The sequence below is a fragment of the Neodiprion lecontei genome, chromosome 3 (genome assembly GCF_021901455.1).
Source record: "Neodiprion lecontei isolate iyNeoLeco1 chromosome 3, iyNeoLeco1.1, whole genome shotgun sequence".
Taxonomy (NCBI): Eukaryota; Metazoa; Arthropoda; class Insecta; order Hymenoptera; family Diprionidae; genus Neodiprion; species Neodiprion lecontei.
This window is the reverse complement of record NC_060262.1, coordinates 22,820,531-22,840,837: the sequence shown is the minus strand read 5'-3', so window position 1 is coordinate 22,840,837 and position 20,307 is coordinate 22,820,531. Positions and strand designations below refer to the sequence as shown.

The 20,307-nt window shown below is 34.1% G+C and overlaps 1 protein-coding gene across 5 annotated transcripts; it reads right to left on the bottom strand.

The window, feature by feature from the left end:
- Positions 1-299: 299 nt before the first annotated feature.
- On the bottom strand, positions 300-19,444 carry LOC107222641 (serine-protein kinase ATM). Of its 5 annotated transcripts, XM_046735329.1 has the most exons (19): positions 18,902-19,441; positions 18,352-18,489; positions 16,546-16,996; positions 15,297-15,650; positions 14,471-14,873; positions 13,590-13,914; positions 9,452-13,250; positions 8,999-9,328; positions 8,230-8,532; positions 7,179-7,393; positions 6,749-7,092; positions 6,174-6,652; positions 5,869-6,092; positions 5,172-5,288; positions 4,632-4,787; positions 3,775-3,920; positions 2,606-2,712; positions 1,650-1,928; positions 300-1,057 (listed from the first exon to the last, which is right to left on the bottom strand). In XM_046735329.1, the coding sequence occupies exons 1-19, from the start codon at positions 18,971-18,973 to the stop codon at positions 879-881; spliced, it is 8,421 nt and encodes a 2,806-aa protein (XP_046591285.1). In that variant the 5' UTR covers positions 18,974-19,441; the 3' UTR covers positions 300-878. The 5 variants fall into 5 exon arrangements, with proteins under 5 accessions (XP_046591285.1, XP_015517574.2, XP_046591286.1 ...); XM_015662088.2 differs by having other exon boundaries at positions 9,452-13,914; positions 18,902-19,444; XM_046735330.1 differs by having other exon boundaries at positions 9,452-13,914; positions 16,903-16,996.
- Positions 19,445-20,307: the final 863 nt, after the last annotated feature.

Here is a 20,307-nt window from a genome sequence, read left to right as displayed (position 1 = left end):
GGTTTGGTGAAATCAGTTTTGCGATGAAACAACGAAATCATAAACGTATAGGTGTAAAAAGCGAAATTTGCAATTATAAGCGTAAAAAATAATTATCAGTGATTATTTATAGTCTAACGACGGGACTAGTTATTCAACATAATTGCAAATTTTTTATGTTGATAATGAAAATAGGTCTCAATACCGTCGCGTGTTGATTGGTATACTGACCATCAATCAATAAATCGAACAAAAAGTTAATTAATCAATTAGAAAACCATTAATTAAATCCTAAAATTAATTTATAAATCAGACAGCGCTACTACGAACTGAAAACACGTCTATTTTGAAACCTATGTTGCCTGTAGCTCTCTTTTAAAACCTCAAGATAGAATGTATTTACTGGTATTAACTTAACGAGATATGAGTACATTTATTTAATAATACAATATTCTTTGTAGTTAGTAATACAATAACAGTATAAAAAAAATGTCAAAACTTATACTGAATAAAAACTATGCTGTACATGGTTCATCTTTACTTATCACATTCGTAATATCACGACTTTAGGTAGTTATGCTGATTTTCACTTCAAATAAGCTTGTATTGTACCAGTGATTTGGCTTATTATCTGTTTGATGAACCTACAGTAGACGTTCTTGCAGCCCCGTACACAGTTTCATGTAAAGAAATTTGGCTTTCGTCGGGAAAACTATGCGAAACATTGTTATAAAAGTAAGAGAATATCACAACAGTTATTGAAACCTTCGTTTACGCATTGCAGATTTTATGGCACTGTGAAATTGTAGAGATACTTTGACAATTCGAATCTCCCGGAGGGGATATCGTCAAGTCAGCAGAAGTACAATAAAGTTTTATTATACAGATTAAATGGCAAATCATAGGTAGGGTTGCCACCCATGGTATAATCGAGACAGATTAGTTGGATCGTGGGCCTCTTGAATCAATCTCTCTACCTGCCCAACAACACTGGATGCGGAACCCTCTTCTGTCCCCTGCAGTTTCTGCTCTAATCGTAAGAGTGCTCTCTCTGCAAGTTTGTTTATTTCTCCAGCAGCTGTAAAATACCTATCATTGTAATACGTTGCACCCTATCATTACAAAAAGTTCGAACCAATTACAAATTCAGTGTTGTACAAGATAACGAGTACGTAGATGATTATCAGATTGTTCATATAGAAATTCATCCAGATCAGATGAAACGTAGTATCTCATGCAATTATTTCTATAAAAAATCAAACTCTTATGTCCATATAGATAATAAAAAAGATAACGATACAATCAGGAGATTCTAGATAAACTGAGGAAAAAATCATTGATTCCGCGAAATATTTCTTTACGGCATAAAAATTCATGTGCCTCAAACAATCCAATGTTTCAGCATGGTAGATTGCAAAAAGCTTCTTTCAGGAAGACATTTTTATTGAATTATTTACTTTGGCAAAATTATATCAGAGTTTTAACTTCGAATAGCATCGCTTAAATGTCAGTAAGCAATTTACGTCATATTTATGTTGTAAAAAAAAAATTACATTGAGCAGTTCATCTAGATGAAGATAAAAGATAAATTGGATCTGTCTAAGATCATTATCCTTGATGAAATGATCTAGCTAATATACCACACTGATTACAACTATATCTGCACAAACCTTTTGGTTGTTCCGAGGAACCTTCTTGTTCGCCTTTTTGAAGACTGTAAGCCTTAGCGGGAGTTATGGCCCATGAAAAGAGGGGATCATAAAGAAGCACTTGTAGGAGTGTTATAATGATTTCTTTATGATGTCGGAGCACGATTATAGTCTCCTCGCAACTTCTCCTCAGAACACCTTCTACCCCTGACACACCCATCGCAGCCTCGATATCTCTGGTCAATCTAAATGGAACGGTCTCTGGAGTCGGCAACACTTTACCTTGCTCAAATGCAATACCTACGAAAATTAGTTAAATCGATATTGCAAAATGTTCTTGTTATGCATTCACAGAAATAATATGAAAAAATACTTAAAATTATACCAGTGTAAAAATCTGTGGGAATAGCGAATTTTCAAGTAAAATTGTGGTTTTATTTCTTGTAACGATTTTGTTATGGAAAACAGTAAAGCATAATTAACTATATTAAGACGTTTCTAATGAAGGAAATTGATGAAACTTTTATCATGATTATTAATAGGTGTGTGCAATTAATTCCAAATCACGAATAGTTTGACACAATTATTTGAATAATCGAAAATTGGATTCACTTTTCAAATCCAAGTTCACTATTCCATTTATTCGAGCACCATTTTCCTGCACACTTATTTGAGTCTAATTACTTGATCTTATATTTTTTTGTATAACCGATTTTCATTCCAGGAGAATTTCCATTTCAAGATTTGGAACATGATACAATTTTGATCACAATGGGTAGTTGATCAGGCTGTACTGTCGGTACATGATATGCAAGCATCAAAATTGTTGGTGTTTGATAAATAAAAAAAAGTACATAATGCGGTCGATTGCGCTATAATGTATTCCTTTATTTTTACTTAGGTATAGATTTGGTGAGGATCTTCTACATAAGACCTACACCGATAAAAAAAAAACATAGAATGATGAATTAACTTACCGAAGTCGATATGAATTACTTCAGCTGTCAATTTGTCCATCAGGATATTGTTCACGTGCCGGTCGCCAAGCCCCAAGATGTACCCTATCATTGAAGTCGTTGCCACACTGATAAACATACAAATAAATACTTTATGTGGAATACTCTGTCGAGTAATTTTGACCCTCACCATTTCTAATTATGTCAAAACTTTGTCAAGTATTTCTGACAACACCGATTCGAAGAAATGTTTTTTGGATTGATTTACTATTGAGGCAAAAACATTCGAACATATTCATAGTTCCACGTTTTTCAGAATTCTTAAACAACTTTCGAAAATTTCGTTCGTTAAGATCGGTTCTATGATGGAATAATTTTTTTCTACCGTTTGGAGTCCTTTCCCAAATTTTAGATTGACAAAAATCAATGTTTTCATATTGAAAATTTACAATTATTGAAAAATTTTCTACTCTATGAAAAACACGTTAAAATTGTCTAGAAGATGAAATTCATTTTTTTTTACCATATCTTATGATGTATCTGAAATATGTTACTTAACAAGATCGCTATCACCTCATTTGAATTTAGAATACATTTTTTTTTTTTAATGTATTTTGTCTTTAAATTAATTTCCAACGAACCATGATAAATTTATTTATTAATTTTTCTATTTTTTTAAGCACATTCTTATGTTTATTAATTGGAACGTAGTTAACCTGATACTTCATAAAATTTTTTAAAAGCTTTGAAAAAATAATTTCACCTTGCCACCCCACATGCTACCAATGTATTCCTCGTGAAAATTTGTGATTAAAACGCTTTTTTATTTCTCATAAGAAGTTCCTCATTTATGATGATTATAGTTTAAAATTGTCCAATCTAGAAACATCTGATGGCTCACAACAGAATGAGCACAGGGTTGGCAGATCGTCATTTGATCATTATGCGTTCGCTACCTGTTGTGAGTAAATGCTACCAGATCGGCCAATTTCTAACGGCTATAATTTACAGACAACAAATTTCCTGTCCTATAAGTAAAAAAGGTTTTAGTTGGAGATTGTTATGAGGAACACATTCGTGGCTTACAGGGCATTTAATCCTGGGTCACCCTATATGTTAGTACAGTATAGTAAAATGTATCAAAACATCGACAGGCTTATACCTATGTTTCATCTTTCAGCATGACTTACCTGTGCACATAGGCTAATCTTCGCTCAAACCAAGTCTCTGGGGATGAGAAACTCTCCAAGAAGAAGTAATGGAAAACTGGATGAAGATGTTTACAACAATCTATATATACCCTAAGTTTTTCTTGGTTTGATTTCTTGAAGACTGCCTAAAAAGAGAAGCAAATATCATGTAGGAAGGTCTCATTTTTTATACATACACAGACACAAATTATTTTAAAAAGCGCCGTTCTTTGGCAGACCCAAAATGGAGATCAGAATATCGAAGAAGATGGAAAATGTATACCGCCGCTTTCAACATTTCAACAAACAGCATTTTGCTACTCAATTTGGGACGCAGTTCATAGAGACTGAGCAGAAAAATTATTTAGATCAGCAAAGGTTTCTGTGCAGTTATTGGGAAAAATATTTTTACACAACAATCATAATTAAAATCGCAGAAATATTTCGTTACCTCAACAAAAATTTGGGTACTTTGAGCAAAATATTTTTCCCACAGCCTGCAGATAAGCCGATAATTCATGCAAGCAGTTCATTGTCTTAATATAAAATCAGATTAGAATTGGGAGCTTAGTTTTCATTTAGTTCATTACGGTGATTGTGAATTATTGATAATAAATTGAAAACAGCGATCTCTTCATTTCATCATCAGTTACTAGGACACCATTTTCGTCGCAGATGATTACCTGTTGTCATTGATTTTTCGGATTAGACAACTAATAGCGGACTTTAATGACTAAATAATGCTAAACAATCAAAATTTCAATTCGTTTCAATCGTCACAAATTATGTGAAAATATATTATTACATAATATTTATCGATAATTGTGACAGTAAAATAATACATGTTCTCCTCTCACCTCCATTTTCATTCTGCATTGCCTTGTTGTATAATCATTCGGATAGTATTTTTTATGAAGTCCCAAATACCCGGGAGATCCCTCAAGAATCGCACTGAGAGGCAACGTATTATTGCACCATTCCAAAATACCGCATCTTCGAGTAAGAGGTACCACCTGCCAAAAGTAAACTGGTTGAACAATCGATTGTTTCAAAAGAAGCTTTGATACGCATTTGAAGGTGAAAGAGCAGGGGAAGTTTTTATTATGGCAGTGACAAAAATGAAATCTATAGATTTGCAGTGACAAATTTTGGTTTTCGTGTCTCTATGATGTACCGAACCGATTCACCAATTTGCCATATTAGTAAGAAAAATCTACGCGATAACAAGCAAGGATGAAGGACATTGATTACCCCATGTTCACTATAATTAACACAAAAAACACGACTGGAAATTTTTAAAACCATTCTCTTTTCTCAACATTTGAATTAGATGGTATGGCCCATTCATCCTTAATGAATGAATGTGTGATTACACTCGTTCAAATCATTTGTCATACCTTATAAGTACGGACATTCAGTCTACGCTTGTTGGCCTCTTTGCTGGTTTTGAGAAGCATATTCATAACGGTAAATACTTGTTGCATAACTGCATCCTGCCTTAAATCATCTCTTCCCTGAAAAAAAAAAACATTAAATGCGTCGTCAAAATTTTTTAGTGTGACACAACAAAAGAAATTATATTGACCACTAACATAAATGTGTTTGACAATAGCACTATTTTACGGTAGGAACTTGAACTACTGATTATTGATTATTGTTTCTAATACAAAAACAGCACCTGTTATCACAATTTTATCCATAACAATGAAAAAGCTTGCAATTATTCACATGAAAAACTTTGGAAGGTGCTCGAAGTGGGATCAGACGGCAGCTACAATGGATTTTATGAATCATAACATATAATTTTATCTTTTCAGTGAAGTATCTTCACTTTGTAAACGTTTGTACATATATTATTATTATAAACGCATCGGTGCTACATGGTAAAAAATTTGAGTATCCTTTACCCCTGATGCTATGATAAACCTCGCCTCTAAAATTTTTGCGTAACTTTCGTGATTATTTTTAGTGCAATATATAAAATATATGTAATACGTGAGGGGGTTTCTGAAAAAAATTATTTGAAATTTTGGTGGACTTCCCCATATGTATTCATGCATAATTTCGTAATATTAATACTTATTACGTATTTACCTTAACTAACTGATTCCTCCTAATACCATCAGTCCCCAGGCAGGTAATTTTCTTGGGAGCATTAATACCTCCAACAAGTTCAAACTCATTCGCATATTTCTCAATGCTCACAATTCGATCGTAAATTTTGTTTGGTTTTATATCAATCGATAATGTTGGTATTAGAGTATATTTGAACTTTTCAATTTGTTGAACTGAATGAGAGTGGTTCGGCACTGGAAATTCTGAACCAATCGAAACATATGATTAAACATCATCTCAATTTTAAATCCTGCTGTACTTAGCAAATCAGGAATTATACATACTTTGGGAGTTACTTTTTGCGGTTTCCAAGTTTGCTAACATGATCAAGGAATGTGCCAATTTCTGCATTTCTTGTATAATGGGATTGATATTGGTAGACATGAGATTTTCAATCAGTTTTTGTGCAGCTAGAACCCGCGGCTCAGGGCTGATCTTCTGCCTTTTTTTACCTTTTTGGAATTCATGATCTTTATGCGAATTCATTAGCGCCAACAGTACTGGCAACGTATGATGCGGATGTTCGATAGCACATCTTCGTAATAAATCATAAATCTGGTTAGAAAATACATCACCAGAGTTTGTCATGTGTGGGGCTAGTTGTGGCACAAGTAAGACAAATTTGTAAGATTGAAGTTTGTTGAGATATGCGTCTAGCAAATCGCTGGATTCTTTATTATGAGTATTGTCAAGCCATAAAGATACTAGTCGAAACACCAACAAGTTGTGATCCTCCCCTTGCTGCAATGTCAATATATAATACCTGTGATACAATAAAAATTAATTAAATTGTAGATATTAATTACTTTGCTATTTGTAACGTCCAAATAGTTATATTTAAGCTTCAAGGATCACTTACTTCAATGCAAACAGCAAGTACATATTTTTCTCTTTTTCAATATTTTCCAACTCTGCCATATCGTTACTGGTTTGAATTTTATTGAAATTAGCAGCTCGCCTCTCGTCGACATCTTTTGGATGCTTGGACAAAGTTTCAGCTGTCATTTCTGAGTAAGCCACACACTCCTTAAAGCTTTCAAATTGTGGTGATTTCATGTAAGATAATATTCGCTGGTATTGAACGTCAGCAAATTGTGCCAAAGCAGCTTGTGTATCTAACACATTTTTTTTGTCTCTCTCTGTTGGGTTTTTTATCTGCTCACTGTACTTCAGAGATGTCAAATAGTACTTGTCAATAACCCTCTGCAAAGATCGAATTAAATCCTTAATCACCTCTGGTGACATACCTAGTGAGATCTCTCTCGGAACAAAGTAAACTGGATCATTACTTGCGGATTTTCTGATTTGGTTTCAGCCATCCAATTTCCATATTGTGCAAATGCCTGTGCTTGCATACTTAGACTCAAGGTCTCATTGAGTAACAAATTATGAAGAAGATGACGGCCAAGTTCTTGGTCCCCACTCATCCATGCCAAAACCGCTTCTTCATATTCCAAATTAGTTTTTACTTCGGCAGATAATTCAACCTGTTTCGCCAAACTGCCTATCCAATAAAAAATTATCACAATTTACTAATGAATTATCTCCCATTTTTTAAATAAATTTATAACTGAAGTCTTCATATTTTAATCAGATTTTTAAACAATTTAAGAATTTACAGAAACTTCTATTGATATCAGAACCAACTATAGTTGATGTTAATGTTTAGTTAAATTTTGAGTGCAACTAGCTACTCGACAACTTTCTTTCATTACTTTTCTAGAACTTTTCTTTACTAGTAAACGAGCCGTAAAAATTATATTTTGTACATTACTTGTCATCATTGTATAAACCAATTCAATTATTCAAAGTACCATCAATTATGATCAAAATGTCTTGTCATTAAAATTCTCTTGTTTTTTTTATAAAATGGTTTTTTTTATTACTTTTCATCACCTGTAGTGAAATGAAAAAAACTATTGGTTTCGATTGAAAATGATTTTCTCCAATTTCAATAAATATTTATGTTTTTAGACGTCTGGTATTGGAAAACCAGGTTTTTAGAAAAGTAATGATCTGTCTGTTCTGACAAACTACCGCTATGATATTGAAAACGACTGGATAAAACAATCTGAGATTTATACAATTTCACATTCAAATGATAGGCATACAAATATATGACACGGTTCATATGACGTTTGTAAAAAATTTTATACAAACTGCTCGAACATGAATAAAATAATAAAATGAGAAATAATTTGAAAATTCGAATCAGCAATTTACAAAGGTGGGCACAAGTGATGATTAATAGTGTATCTTTTTCTTATATGAAATGGAAAATCATCATCGGATTATAATTAAATATTTAAATTACAGAGCAATTTGGAGAATTTCACATACCTAAGACTCGGGCAGATGTTTGAAAATATCCATGCTTCTTAGATAACTGATTCAATCGAAAATATGTATCAACAAGAGCATTTTTGATAACTTCGTTTTTGCTTTTTTCATTAGATTGTAACAAAACTATTCGTTGTGATAAAATCGGTTCAATATATTCAAAATCATTAACTCCCATAGAATCTTGCGTGCGCCATTTTTCAATCATTAAACTATAATCATTAATCTTTGCAAAGTATATTTCTTCAATTTCACGCAGCATTTGAAGTTGAGATAAAGCAGGGTAGATCGTCTTACAACTTTCTGAAAAAATTAATCATTTGAATGAAATCATCATTATTTACAGATTTGGAGAACTTAAGTTTTGTAGCCGATATTAGCCAAATAACGTGTTATCATTTTTTTTTTTTTTCAAATACTCCTGGACTTGACTTCTCTTATTTTTCAAAATTATCTCACTGTGCTATTTCTGACGAAAAAACGAAGATTGGATGTCTAGAACCTAAATTATAAGATTTACATTTGTTCAATATTTTCTGCATTTTTTACAAGTACCTGCAGTTTTTACACTATATCGTATGTGCAGTGATATTCATGTATGTCCGTCCACATCTAGCTACCTATTTTCGGTTCAAAACAAAATGCGAGTCTCGATTCTATATGAATTATGTGAAAAAGTGACAGGAGATCCAGCCAATTCTTTCACGTCGGCTACAGAATATCAGTACACCTATACAAACTTAATCACTAAACGGATGTCATTTCTTACCCAAACTGATGTTCCGCAATGTGTTAATAATGCTAACGCGTCCATTATTTATAGAAGTTTTGAGGCCGTCTGTGTCAAGTTCATGAAATGATTTAAGTGCGCGATAATGAAATAAGGGATAGTTATTATTGCCAGAAGCTTGAAGGCTAATGCAGTTCTCTTGTTGCAGATTTATCATTTGTTGGGATGTGGATATACTCCAATCTGACAATCGCCAGGCACACTCATATCGACAATTGCTATCTATTTCTTCATCGCTCCTGTCAATGGTTTTCACAAAGGCACCTAAGAGATATTGTAGACCAGAATGCTGCAGTGCATCAAGTAAACCTATCAACAAAGAAATACAATTACGAGATGGAACCAATATTACCAGTCACTGGGTTAACGAAAATAGAGCGGAGCATGTAATTTAGAAGTCATTATTTTCATAGAGTAGATTCATTTGCATACCTTTGGTTGCTTTTTTGTTGCCCAGCGATACTTCTATATCATATGCAAGAAGTACTTTGTTCCATTTCCGAAGCTGAACGTAATGTTCTATTTTGGCTGAAGCATTTTGAAAATATGACCTGCCACATCCATAAATAGCATCTGGATCTCCAATTTTTATACACGCTTCTCTCAGAATCTCTTGCAACACATTCCCATTTTCAGATTCAATGTCAGAAATGTAATCGATGGGCGTTGAATAATCAATCACTGGACATTCTTTCAGTAATTTTTCACACCACAATTCAGCATAGAGCACGGATGTAAAATATGCTGAACAGTACTGAGCAGCTTTTGCTACATGTAAGTAATTTAATGGAAATTGATAATTGTCCACCGACTGTGATCTTACGTAATCAACTACATTCAACATGCACTGAACTGATTGCTGATTCAAACAGATATTATAGTGCATGTCACTAGGGGATGATTTGTTTTTCGACTCATTGGTATTCATAAAGTGAAGATCAAAGAACCGATTGATGTAGTCGCATATTCCAGTGCACAATTCTTTTTGTATATGCAATATCAAATGAATTATCCATGGTAATATTTTTTCACAAAAGAATACATTAGCTCTACAAACTGGTATCAAATGTTTCAAGTAAGAGTCACTGAAACAGTTCAGTATTTCACATGTGATGTCTGATATCCAATCATTATGAGAACGCTTCGATTTACTGAACCACAATTTTTGGTCCTGATCGATGCAATTGATGAAATTTATCTGATCAATTGTATAAATTTCTTTTACTTGACTGGGTTTAGCAACGAATGGTCTGATGTATTCAATTCGCAGCAATTCCTTAGTAACTTCAAACTGTAGTTTTAAGTTATTGAAACTTTTTTCGACACATATTTTTTCTCCCCAGTAAGAAGCCATGATCTTGTATAAGGCTTCAGATGTGGCAGTGAGAAGCAATACGTCGGTGTGGATCAAGAAGCTTGATAAGAGAACAAGCATTCTGTAAGTACATGCGAGCATCGGGTCTGCGAGTAACTCTTTGTGATCACTTTCTGGTTGTAAGATCATTGTTGATAAATCGGCAGGCCCCAACTCGCCTAAGCATTTTGCAGCCCTGAGCGAGATATCGGGATCAGAAGACGAAGTCAATTTCACTAATGCACAAATTAATTGATGCAATATACTAACAGCACAATCTTCAGAAAATCTTTGAACAGACCCAAGGCTCTGATAAATTTCTTTTAATTCTATTTTTCGCGTCTCCAACTGCTCCAGTAAGTTTTCAAGTTCTGCAATACTGTAGTCCCCCGTGTTTTCACTTCGTGTATTTAAAAAGTGTCGAATTTCGTTCTCCAAGCTGTGCTTTTGCCAGCTCTTATATTTCAATTTGAAATGTATATCTCGCAATACTTGAAAAACTTCATCCATGGGAAACGAATCTAATCTTCCAATCGCTTCTCCAAGTAAATGATTTTGTTCCACAATAAGGAAGGTCAATATGTTGGAAGCATGTCTTGTTTCATTAGTTTTTACAATTGGTATCATACTCGTCACTATCGACCTCAAGATCGGTTCAATTTCAGTGTGCCTCGTAGGTAAAATGTACTTGAGCACATGGTAAAGGTAACCACAAGATGCTTGACGAATACACCTTAAATTTTCCTGTGTGAGATTAATCAAGGTGTAACAAATATCTCTGATAATGTACGCCGAGATCTGATCAAAATAATTGCGATCTATTTGCTGTACTAGCATCATTGAAAAATACATGTAATGATGGAGTGCCTTTGATTTATCCTCAATCGTATTTACATTGTAAATACTGCATTTTAAATCCAATAATACTGCTTCTATTACATGTTGCTTTTCTGTGGCGAGGAGGTGAAGCAAGGAATGACCAGGTCTCATCATATTCTCATCTAAATACCTGAAACTGCGCATAATATCTTCATGCTTGAAATGTGGTGGATCATTGGACGAAAATTTAATTGAGACTGTTAAAAACTCCATGAAATGATCTTCATCGTGTAAACGTTTGATCATGTCAAGTATAACGCTTTTTAGATTGTTTTCAAGTAACACAGACATTTTTTGAACTGTTCGAAATTCGTTTTCATTGTTGTAAAATTGATTGAAAACATCAGTTGCTCGTCGGATATCGAGAACACTAATGCTAGCAGATGGTGTAACTGGGTCTGCAGAAATACATGGTAACAGCCAGGCGATGAGACGTGGAAAACAATTCTCAACAACTTTGTTAAATGCCATACCAAATTGATTGCATAGATTGTATGCCTCTTTCAAGCTGCATTTTTGAGTGACTATCGGTACGATGATATCCATATGCTTTTGATAAAATTCTTGATCGGATGAGCAATGAGCTAGATGTAAAGGAAATTTTTTTAAAGAACACCCATTTCCCAGCCAATGTGTTAGAAGGTAGTTCAAATGTTTTTCAACTAGGGAAGATGATTCTTTCATTTGTAAAGTCGCACTGATGCTAGCTAACATCTTCTGTGTAATGTTGGAGTTGACGGTTTTGTCTACAGTCAGTCGAAACGTGGTTAGCAACGCTTCGCTGCGAAATATAGCACTGGAAGAAATCACAATACCCATCATATGTAGAGCACTTGCGACGCGATTCGTTCTTTCGTCTTCTTTTACTTTTGCTTTGAGTTCCCCTTGAACAACGAACAAACTGTCGACCACGGTCTTCAGATTGCAAAAAAATCCTTTCAGCCATTCAAGATTCACATCACATGAAGCAAATAATATTTGCAAACACTTTATGGCCTGAAGACGAACAACATGAAACGGACTTTGAATATACATTAAAATATCTTCTACAACAGGTCTATCTGCATTAGTGTGCCATTTAGCCCACTCGAAAGTGGTATCAATTTTTGCAATCATTTCAAGACAGTGAATGAACGTAACATATGTTGATGGACCGTAGTTATTTTTATTTTGTAGAAAATCATGGAATTTGTGTAAAATCCGCAGTGAGTTTTGGCGTTGTACAACAGTACCTGTAGAACTCATGTGGAAAAGCAGTTTAGATAAGATTTTTAAAATACTAGTGGCAGCCTCGTTATCCTTATGCCAAATTATACATAACTGCTGTAAAAGTTTCAACGAACTTTGAATCATTTTTCCAGAAAGTGATGCCGACTGACAAGACGTCAATGACTTCAAGACTTGAAGAGCCATTTTCAAGTCATATATTTGCGTCAGATCATAATTGTCTGACTGTAGAAGAGTTACCTCCAAATTTTCCTGTCTTTGAGTCATACCATCGCTGTTAACCATACAGCAAAATGATGCACATACTGTACAGGCTTTCATTCTTATAATATTAGCTTCTGACAGAGAATCAGTTTTCTGAAACTCATCGCTTTTTCTTATAAGTCTATGCCTTTCCGATAAATCATTCATATTTTGTATATAACCAATACTTGTGTTGCAATCATCCATTTTGGATTCATCATTCATATTTCGCAGTCTTTCGATATCGGTCAGTGATAAAATGTTTTTCAGCATATTAGATTCCGTGGATGACCGAAGAATATCAATTATGTCAGTGTGATACGGTGTGTTGTACAACACATATAGAGCTGCCAATATGTCTATAAGAGATTTTCCCCTGAGCTTCCTCTTAGATTTTATCATTTCTTCAATCGACAGCGATATTTCTTGCAACGAATTCTTGATTATAATGCCAAATGATACTTTCATACTTTCTTGTGCGATATTCAACTGGCAAAAGTTCGAAAACACCTTAGCAACGACTGCTGTCTGTAATATGAGAATATTTACAAATTTCGACTCACTGATTAGAGTATTTTTCGTTACCAAGTCATTGACAAGTATATCACAATTGGTTTTAACATACAAAACGTTGTTTCTCAATGCTTTGCTTTGTGGAAAACTGTTGATGTTGGTTTCGTCACACAAGTTACTTTCAAATGCTGTCAACAAGTGTACGCGCTCCATACTTGTAAGACTGTCTCGTGCACTTTTACGTGGCAAGAAATGATTTGATAGGGATTCGTTATTCATCCCAAGCCTTGATTGAGAAACGTTTGATACGTTAACTTCAATAACATTGTGCCAAGATTTCAATGTCAAACCAACCAACAGCTCGCAAACATCTTCAATAGGAAACTCAACATTCCATTTACTTTGAGGGATGGCTAAAACCCATTGTAAAAGGCGTACTTTTACTGGTACATCATTATGTAGCATCAAATTATTCTCATGTACAGGTGGTTCTGCAGAAAGCTGTAATATATTATGCTGACAAAAAACCAACAGACTATGAATACTGGACTTTGACCATGTGACTGTGTCTTTCAGGTATAAGTTCAAAAGGTCATTGGTATCAATTACTTTCTTGTTTAGCAGAAGAGACTGCAACAGTTTATGAACTTGGTCGTCGTTCTCTTTTTTGCTTACTGACCTGAAATAAATATGAAAAGTGTAACTTTATGTAAAAAATAATGGTAACTTCATTACGCTGAATAAATATGTACAATTCTTGAAGTACATGTATTATACTGACATGAAACTCACAATAGCTTGCAAGCAATGCACCAAATATACCTGATAATAAATAAATCATAAACAATACACCTTTCTAAATTTTTAATTGATTCAGCTTGATTAAAAACGCATTTTGTCGCTGATACTGATTGGGAGTTCTGAGCGAACTTCTTAAGGTGTACATGAATCTTGATAAGTTACCTTGAGGCTATATATTTCGCTGCGCTGTTTTCGTCTTTTATTGAAAATCAGCAGTAGTGACAGTGTTAGTTTTTGATCAAACTTCATCAATTAAGACTTCAGATATGTAATTCAAGAAGAATAATGAAAGATCAAAGATTGTACAATCCCTACAGCAAAGCCGAATGTGAATAAAAGATTTCATACTAGCGACCTTACTCCATGTCGAAACTTTAGTGTATTTAGATACTTGAATTGAAACCTTACTTTTCACAAATTAATCTTACACTAACCTGAGAGTAGTGTTCCATATCTTGAGCCATATTGCTTGAATTTCAGTATTTTTTATCAAGTCAGTCGAAAGTTTTTTTTCAAATTCTACCATAACTATACCCAATTGCCATAGTTGGAACATGACATCGGTATCTGTGCATGCATTCAGTGATGTATTCAGAAATTCGAGTAATGGAAGGAAATTACTTTCTTTCACACATTCAGAATACTCTGTTATCAAGGTGCTCAAAATTTGTACCGAGTATTTAGATTCATTAAGTGGGGTAGTTATAAGAACATCGATCATTCCTTGAACACCAATGACAGTTCGCCTGCGTTTCGGTGGTTGCGGCAAAAAAATACTTTCATTTATTGAAATGTCACTGTCAATGGACGTTGAATCATCTCTCAGTTGCCATGAAACTGTGAATCAAAATTACCATTGTCAACGTCGAACAGTTTTTTTAAACAATCCTACAATGATAATAATCAATGAATTTTCAAATACGGATTGACAGTTTAGCAATTGTGAGTGAAAATCGAACATTTTATGCAAAAACAACTCAACTCTTTATTGCTATTTCTCAAGATTTAACTTATTGGCACAGTGAGAATAATCACTTTATGGTCCTGATTGTAATGGAAAAAACCAGAACAACTTAGTTTAAAATTAAAAATGATCATCTTTTTTTTGTTGAAACACTTCGAAATCAAGGTCTCAATTATCACATATAATATCTATGCTTTCAACATATTCCTGTGAGAAATGTAAAGAAACTTAACCATGTATGCAAAAATTACAAGTTACGATCATTAAAACTGTATTACGAAATTAATCGATCTTACCTTCACAAGCGAGTTGAATAAAGCTGTCTGTTACAAACTCTAATGCGAGATTGTTTATAACCATGCAATAAATTGCACGCAATATATTATTCCATGTATCCCAATTGCAAGCATAGGCTGCGTTATGATTTTGCGTTACACTTCCAGGGTGGTGAGCTCGAACTACTAGCAGCATCCAGTCATATTTAGCACAGCTACCATTCAAATCGATTGCAGAACGCATAACAATTTCTCCAAACTCACAAAGAGCCATTCTACTTTCTGGACCAACTTGTTGACATACAGCATTTACTAGTTTGAATGTGTCATCGGAAAGATTCCTTGGGTCAGACTTTGCATCATTGAGGACTTCGACTAAAAAAGTGATTTTTACTTGTAAGTATAATTTGGTATTGCTTCATTTGGTTATTTTTGTACATAACTGGCATTTGAGTTCATTATGTCCAATTAAGACCAACAGAAACTGTTTGATGCTTGCAGGAGGGGTTAATCACTGTAATAATCTGAAGTACAATCTCATCTAATTTTGATTATCTCTTGTAATCTCACGTAATCCTTGTAATTTTTTTTTAACCATTGCAATCTTCTACAATCGATTGTAATCTTTGATGATCTCATTAAATTCTTCATGGTATCTTCGTAATTTAAAAAATCTCTTGTGATCTTCAGACTATTTTGTAGTCCTTTTGCCGCATGTAATCTTTGTAATAACTATTAATATTTGTAATCCTGGGAATCGTAATTCTTAGGATACTTGTGATCTTGATAATACCTCGTAGTGTTTTGTATTTTCTTTGTATTCTTCATGTTATTTTTCAAATCTAGAAATCCTCGCCGAATTTGAAATTCTTGTAATCTTTGTGGCCACTTGTAATCTTTGCAATATTTTGGTATCCTCTATAATCTTTGTCTTTCCTTCTAATCTTCGTAATCTGTATAATCTCTTTATAATCTGTGTAATTTTTTGTAACTATAATTGGTATAGTCACTTAGTCTTGGAAATCTGTGTAATTTTCTTAATCATTTTATAATCTGTGTAATATTTGCAATCTCTATGATCTTGGTAATCAGCTTGTGATCTTGGAAATCAGCTTGTAACCTTTGTAATTGTAATCAGTGTAAATCAGGTTTACATAGTGACTAATCCCTCTTGCTTGCATAAACTGTGAGCAATTAAGACTGACCCTGAATACTTGGTTTGGAGAATGAGAAACCTTATGTACAATTTGGACTTGATGCAATTCAATACCTAAAAATTGAAGAATCCCTTTCAACCTTAGAGCAAGATGTGATTGTGTGCAGCCATGTTGTACTATGCCACAAATTGCCCTCAAAATTAAAATCTTGTCAATGTTAGGATGTGGGTTTTTGTACAATCCAATACAACTATCCAACAATTCCTTCCAATGACCAGATGACATATTAGTTTGGTATTGTTTAACCGGCAGTACATGGTTCACCAAAATAGTGAGGTATATTTTTTGATAATCCATGTATTTGTGATCAGAAAAAATTTGAAGTATCAGTCCCACAAGGTCGTCACATTTTAGAAATATTTCAGAGCTGTTCGCTTTCTTGATTGTGTCCAATATAGTAATCGAATTACTTCGCTGAACGGACTCCTTGTTTTCCTGTGCTCGTGATAGTTTAGATGTGGAACCTGATGGTTTATCGTCCACTCGCATTGATCTCTCTGCTTCCTATGTTTAAAATCAGAAACACAACAGTGTTATTCTGATGATAATATACGTTGACTGATAAAATTTTATATATATATTAACAATTTGAGATAGTGTTGACTAAATTTCAAACGTTCATTGGAGAGTTTAATAAGACGAAAAATCTTTAATAATAACCAATAACATGATAACAATGGAAGCAATCATTGTGACTGTCTTGTTATAAAAAGTCGCAAAACTCTAGTGCCCATTTCAGTGATTCATAATGTATGATGACACCAGATATTAAAGGAAAAAAAATTCTCCATGGAAACTCATGCACAACGGATCTTTTGCAAATTATCTTTGAAACATCCCTTCTGAATCGAGTTTTGATTATAAATTTTTTTGCTATCGTCGATATAAAGACTGATGTACTAAAAAATGCTACAAAAGTTCTGTACTTTATGCGATTATGCGACAGTCATAAAAATTGACTGCTACTATTTTGTACTTTAATATTATGGTGAACAAAGGATTGTTCACCCCGGAAACTAGTTTAATAAACCCAATATCACAATTGGATTGCAATCATTTGACACCACTTGAAGCTGTAGTAGAGCTTTTCTGTTGAAGGGTCTTGGTAAATATCATAAAATCATTCAAAAGTTGCATAAAGTAACTAATTCTCGAGAATGAGCATTTGTAGTCAGAGAGGAGGAACCGAGATTCTGAGAAATATATTCCCCTCAAAGCTCGTGAGCTATGTTGAGAGGCTGCAATAAGTTTGATTCAGAATTGAGATGAATCGGAAAAGTTCTATACTGTGTGATTTGTATCAATAGACAAAGATGATGAGTGTCGTTGTGACCAATCAGCCGGCAACTGTTAGGATTCGTATGCTTTTTGGAATCCGAAGTTCGCAGACTTTTCCAGGTATTCCAGCCTGAAAGTAGGATTTTTCTAGTAACCTAGTAATTCAATTAGGACTGCTTTGATGATGTAACCAAAAAAATTCAGTTGACACCCCGCAGGATAACGATCGTAAAGCGGATGCAGGGGTAATTCTGCCATCCTACACTGACTGACCCATTTAATATGGAATTTGGACGTAAAAATGAATTGGCACAGTAGAATGCCACAATTTCACTTTTATGGTTTCAAAACACACAGTATAAAAATTCAGCATGTGATTAACACTACGTCTATTTGCACAATGGATACATCCTAAATATGCCAGTTTTGCGAATCACGAATTTTTCCGAAAAAATTAGAATAACTAAAGTATCCCGTAAAGTTTCACTCTGTAGTGCATATAAATACTTCCTTTAATTTAACAGAACATAAATTCACAATAAAAACTTATCGAGACTAGAAAGTACTTTCAAAACACTTACATGTAACAATACTTTATGTACAGAGTACATAATTGCAGTCCAAGTAGTTGCTGTTCCATTCTGAGTCTTTGAATTTGTATCAAGTTCCTCTATAGCTTCGGCACTGTCATACAGCTCTTTTAATTTTACAATGCATTTCTGTAAGATAGAGTCATAAAATGATTATAAAATCCAGCATGTGAGGAGACAGAACAAATAAAAGTTTCAACATGATCTCTCAATAAACGAAATGTTGGATAAAGGAATAAATTTTTAATAAAATCTAGTATCAACAAGTAAAATTTATGCAGACTTTAGATAAAATTTAGCACTAATTTACATTTCATATCCTGCATAAGTTTTTCGTGATAGTTCACAAGATTTTTATTGTTGAGCATCACCCGTGACTTTAATCATAATTGACATACTCGGCTGCTGACCACAGACAACTTGTAGCTGCTGTTATTGAGCGTCACAATCTAATATATGGTTCGCATAATTAATGGAACGACAGGAGGAAAATAATATGCTGGAATTGTGAATAGCGCCTGTTTAAAAGTATGAAACATACCTTTCTATCTGAAACTCGACTGGAACTCGCAAGTGAACACACGTCGTGAAATGCTTGCTCGTATCTAGGCATCGTTGACAATTGTCAATGAAGGTTAGACGCATTACCACAGTTCAAACTTTGAAATTTGTGATTACCGATTTGTGCGTTCAGACACAAACTTGAAAAACAATAATCTTAAATTTCTATTCAACGTCACTCGTAAGTATCACTAGATATCACAAGCTTTACATTAATTAACTGGCTCGCACAACTCGTCGCCCGCCAAAATTACCTCACTCTTGAAACGCGATTCGCGAACGACTGATTTTTAATATAAGAAGGGGAACAACGCGTGCGCATTCAATCAGTCGGATTCGAGCACCTGTTGCACAAACGCAACTTTTTGTTTATAATCATGTGAGAGAAAGATCGAAACAAGACGAAAATGATCAACTCAGTTCTTTTGTTATCTTAAGTGGCGTTACTTATTTGGTGTAATGCATTCCCTACCCTGAACCTTTGCACGAATCTAACGCTGCAGGAGGTCACTGAAATATAATGAGTAGACCTGCAAGAAAGAAAATTCATATTCTCCGCCATTTTTCGCACATGTTCACCGAGGCGAGCGCCATCTGATGGGTCGCAGGACGTCGTATTGTAAACTTCTGTGGGTGCGTTCCGAAATTAGCTCCCAGTGCTGTCAACAATCTTTTATCTCTCTTGCGCTGCCAAGTTCGTGAGTAGCTCTGTCTCCGTTTTAGAGTTTTAGCACTGCCAGTTAGTTTCGGTCCATGGTTAGACGCCGTATACCCTCCACACTGCAAATCCATTTGAGGCAATTCATTTCAGCCGATTTCAGCAATGTTAATTAATCTAATTGCATCTCCAATAAATCACATTGACAAAAAAAATGTTGTTAGAATACGTGCACAACATACACACATACGATTGACTGTTAGAAACTAGTTCTTGATATGAACAATAGAAAAATAGCCGAAGGAAGTATAATAAAGGGATGAAATTATAAAGTTGTACTTATATGTAACTTATGTACTTATAAGTCTAAGATATATGGCTACTATTTTTATGCTTCAATTTAAGGTTAAATTCTCGAGGCTTATTTAAAGCCAGTGCGTTTTTAGCGGCAAACTGAGATTTTCTTTAGCCGTTTTCGTTACATTTCCAAAAAGTTGTAATACGGAAAGACAATTTGAACAGCTTATCAAAATTTTAAATAAATCCACAAGTTTTTTATTCTTCAGCTAATTTGTAACAAGCATCACGATAGATTCATTTTTATATTTATTTAAAATCTTGCGTAATTTCTCTTGATGAAAACCCATTTACCGCTTCCAAATTTAGGGAAAACTCATCAAATAGATTCAACCTTCTACATATCTTCAACGTGCTTCTAACAAAGAGAA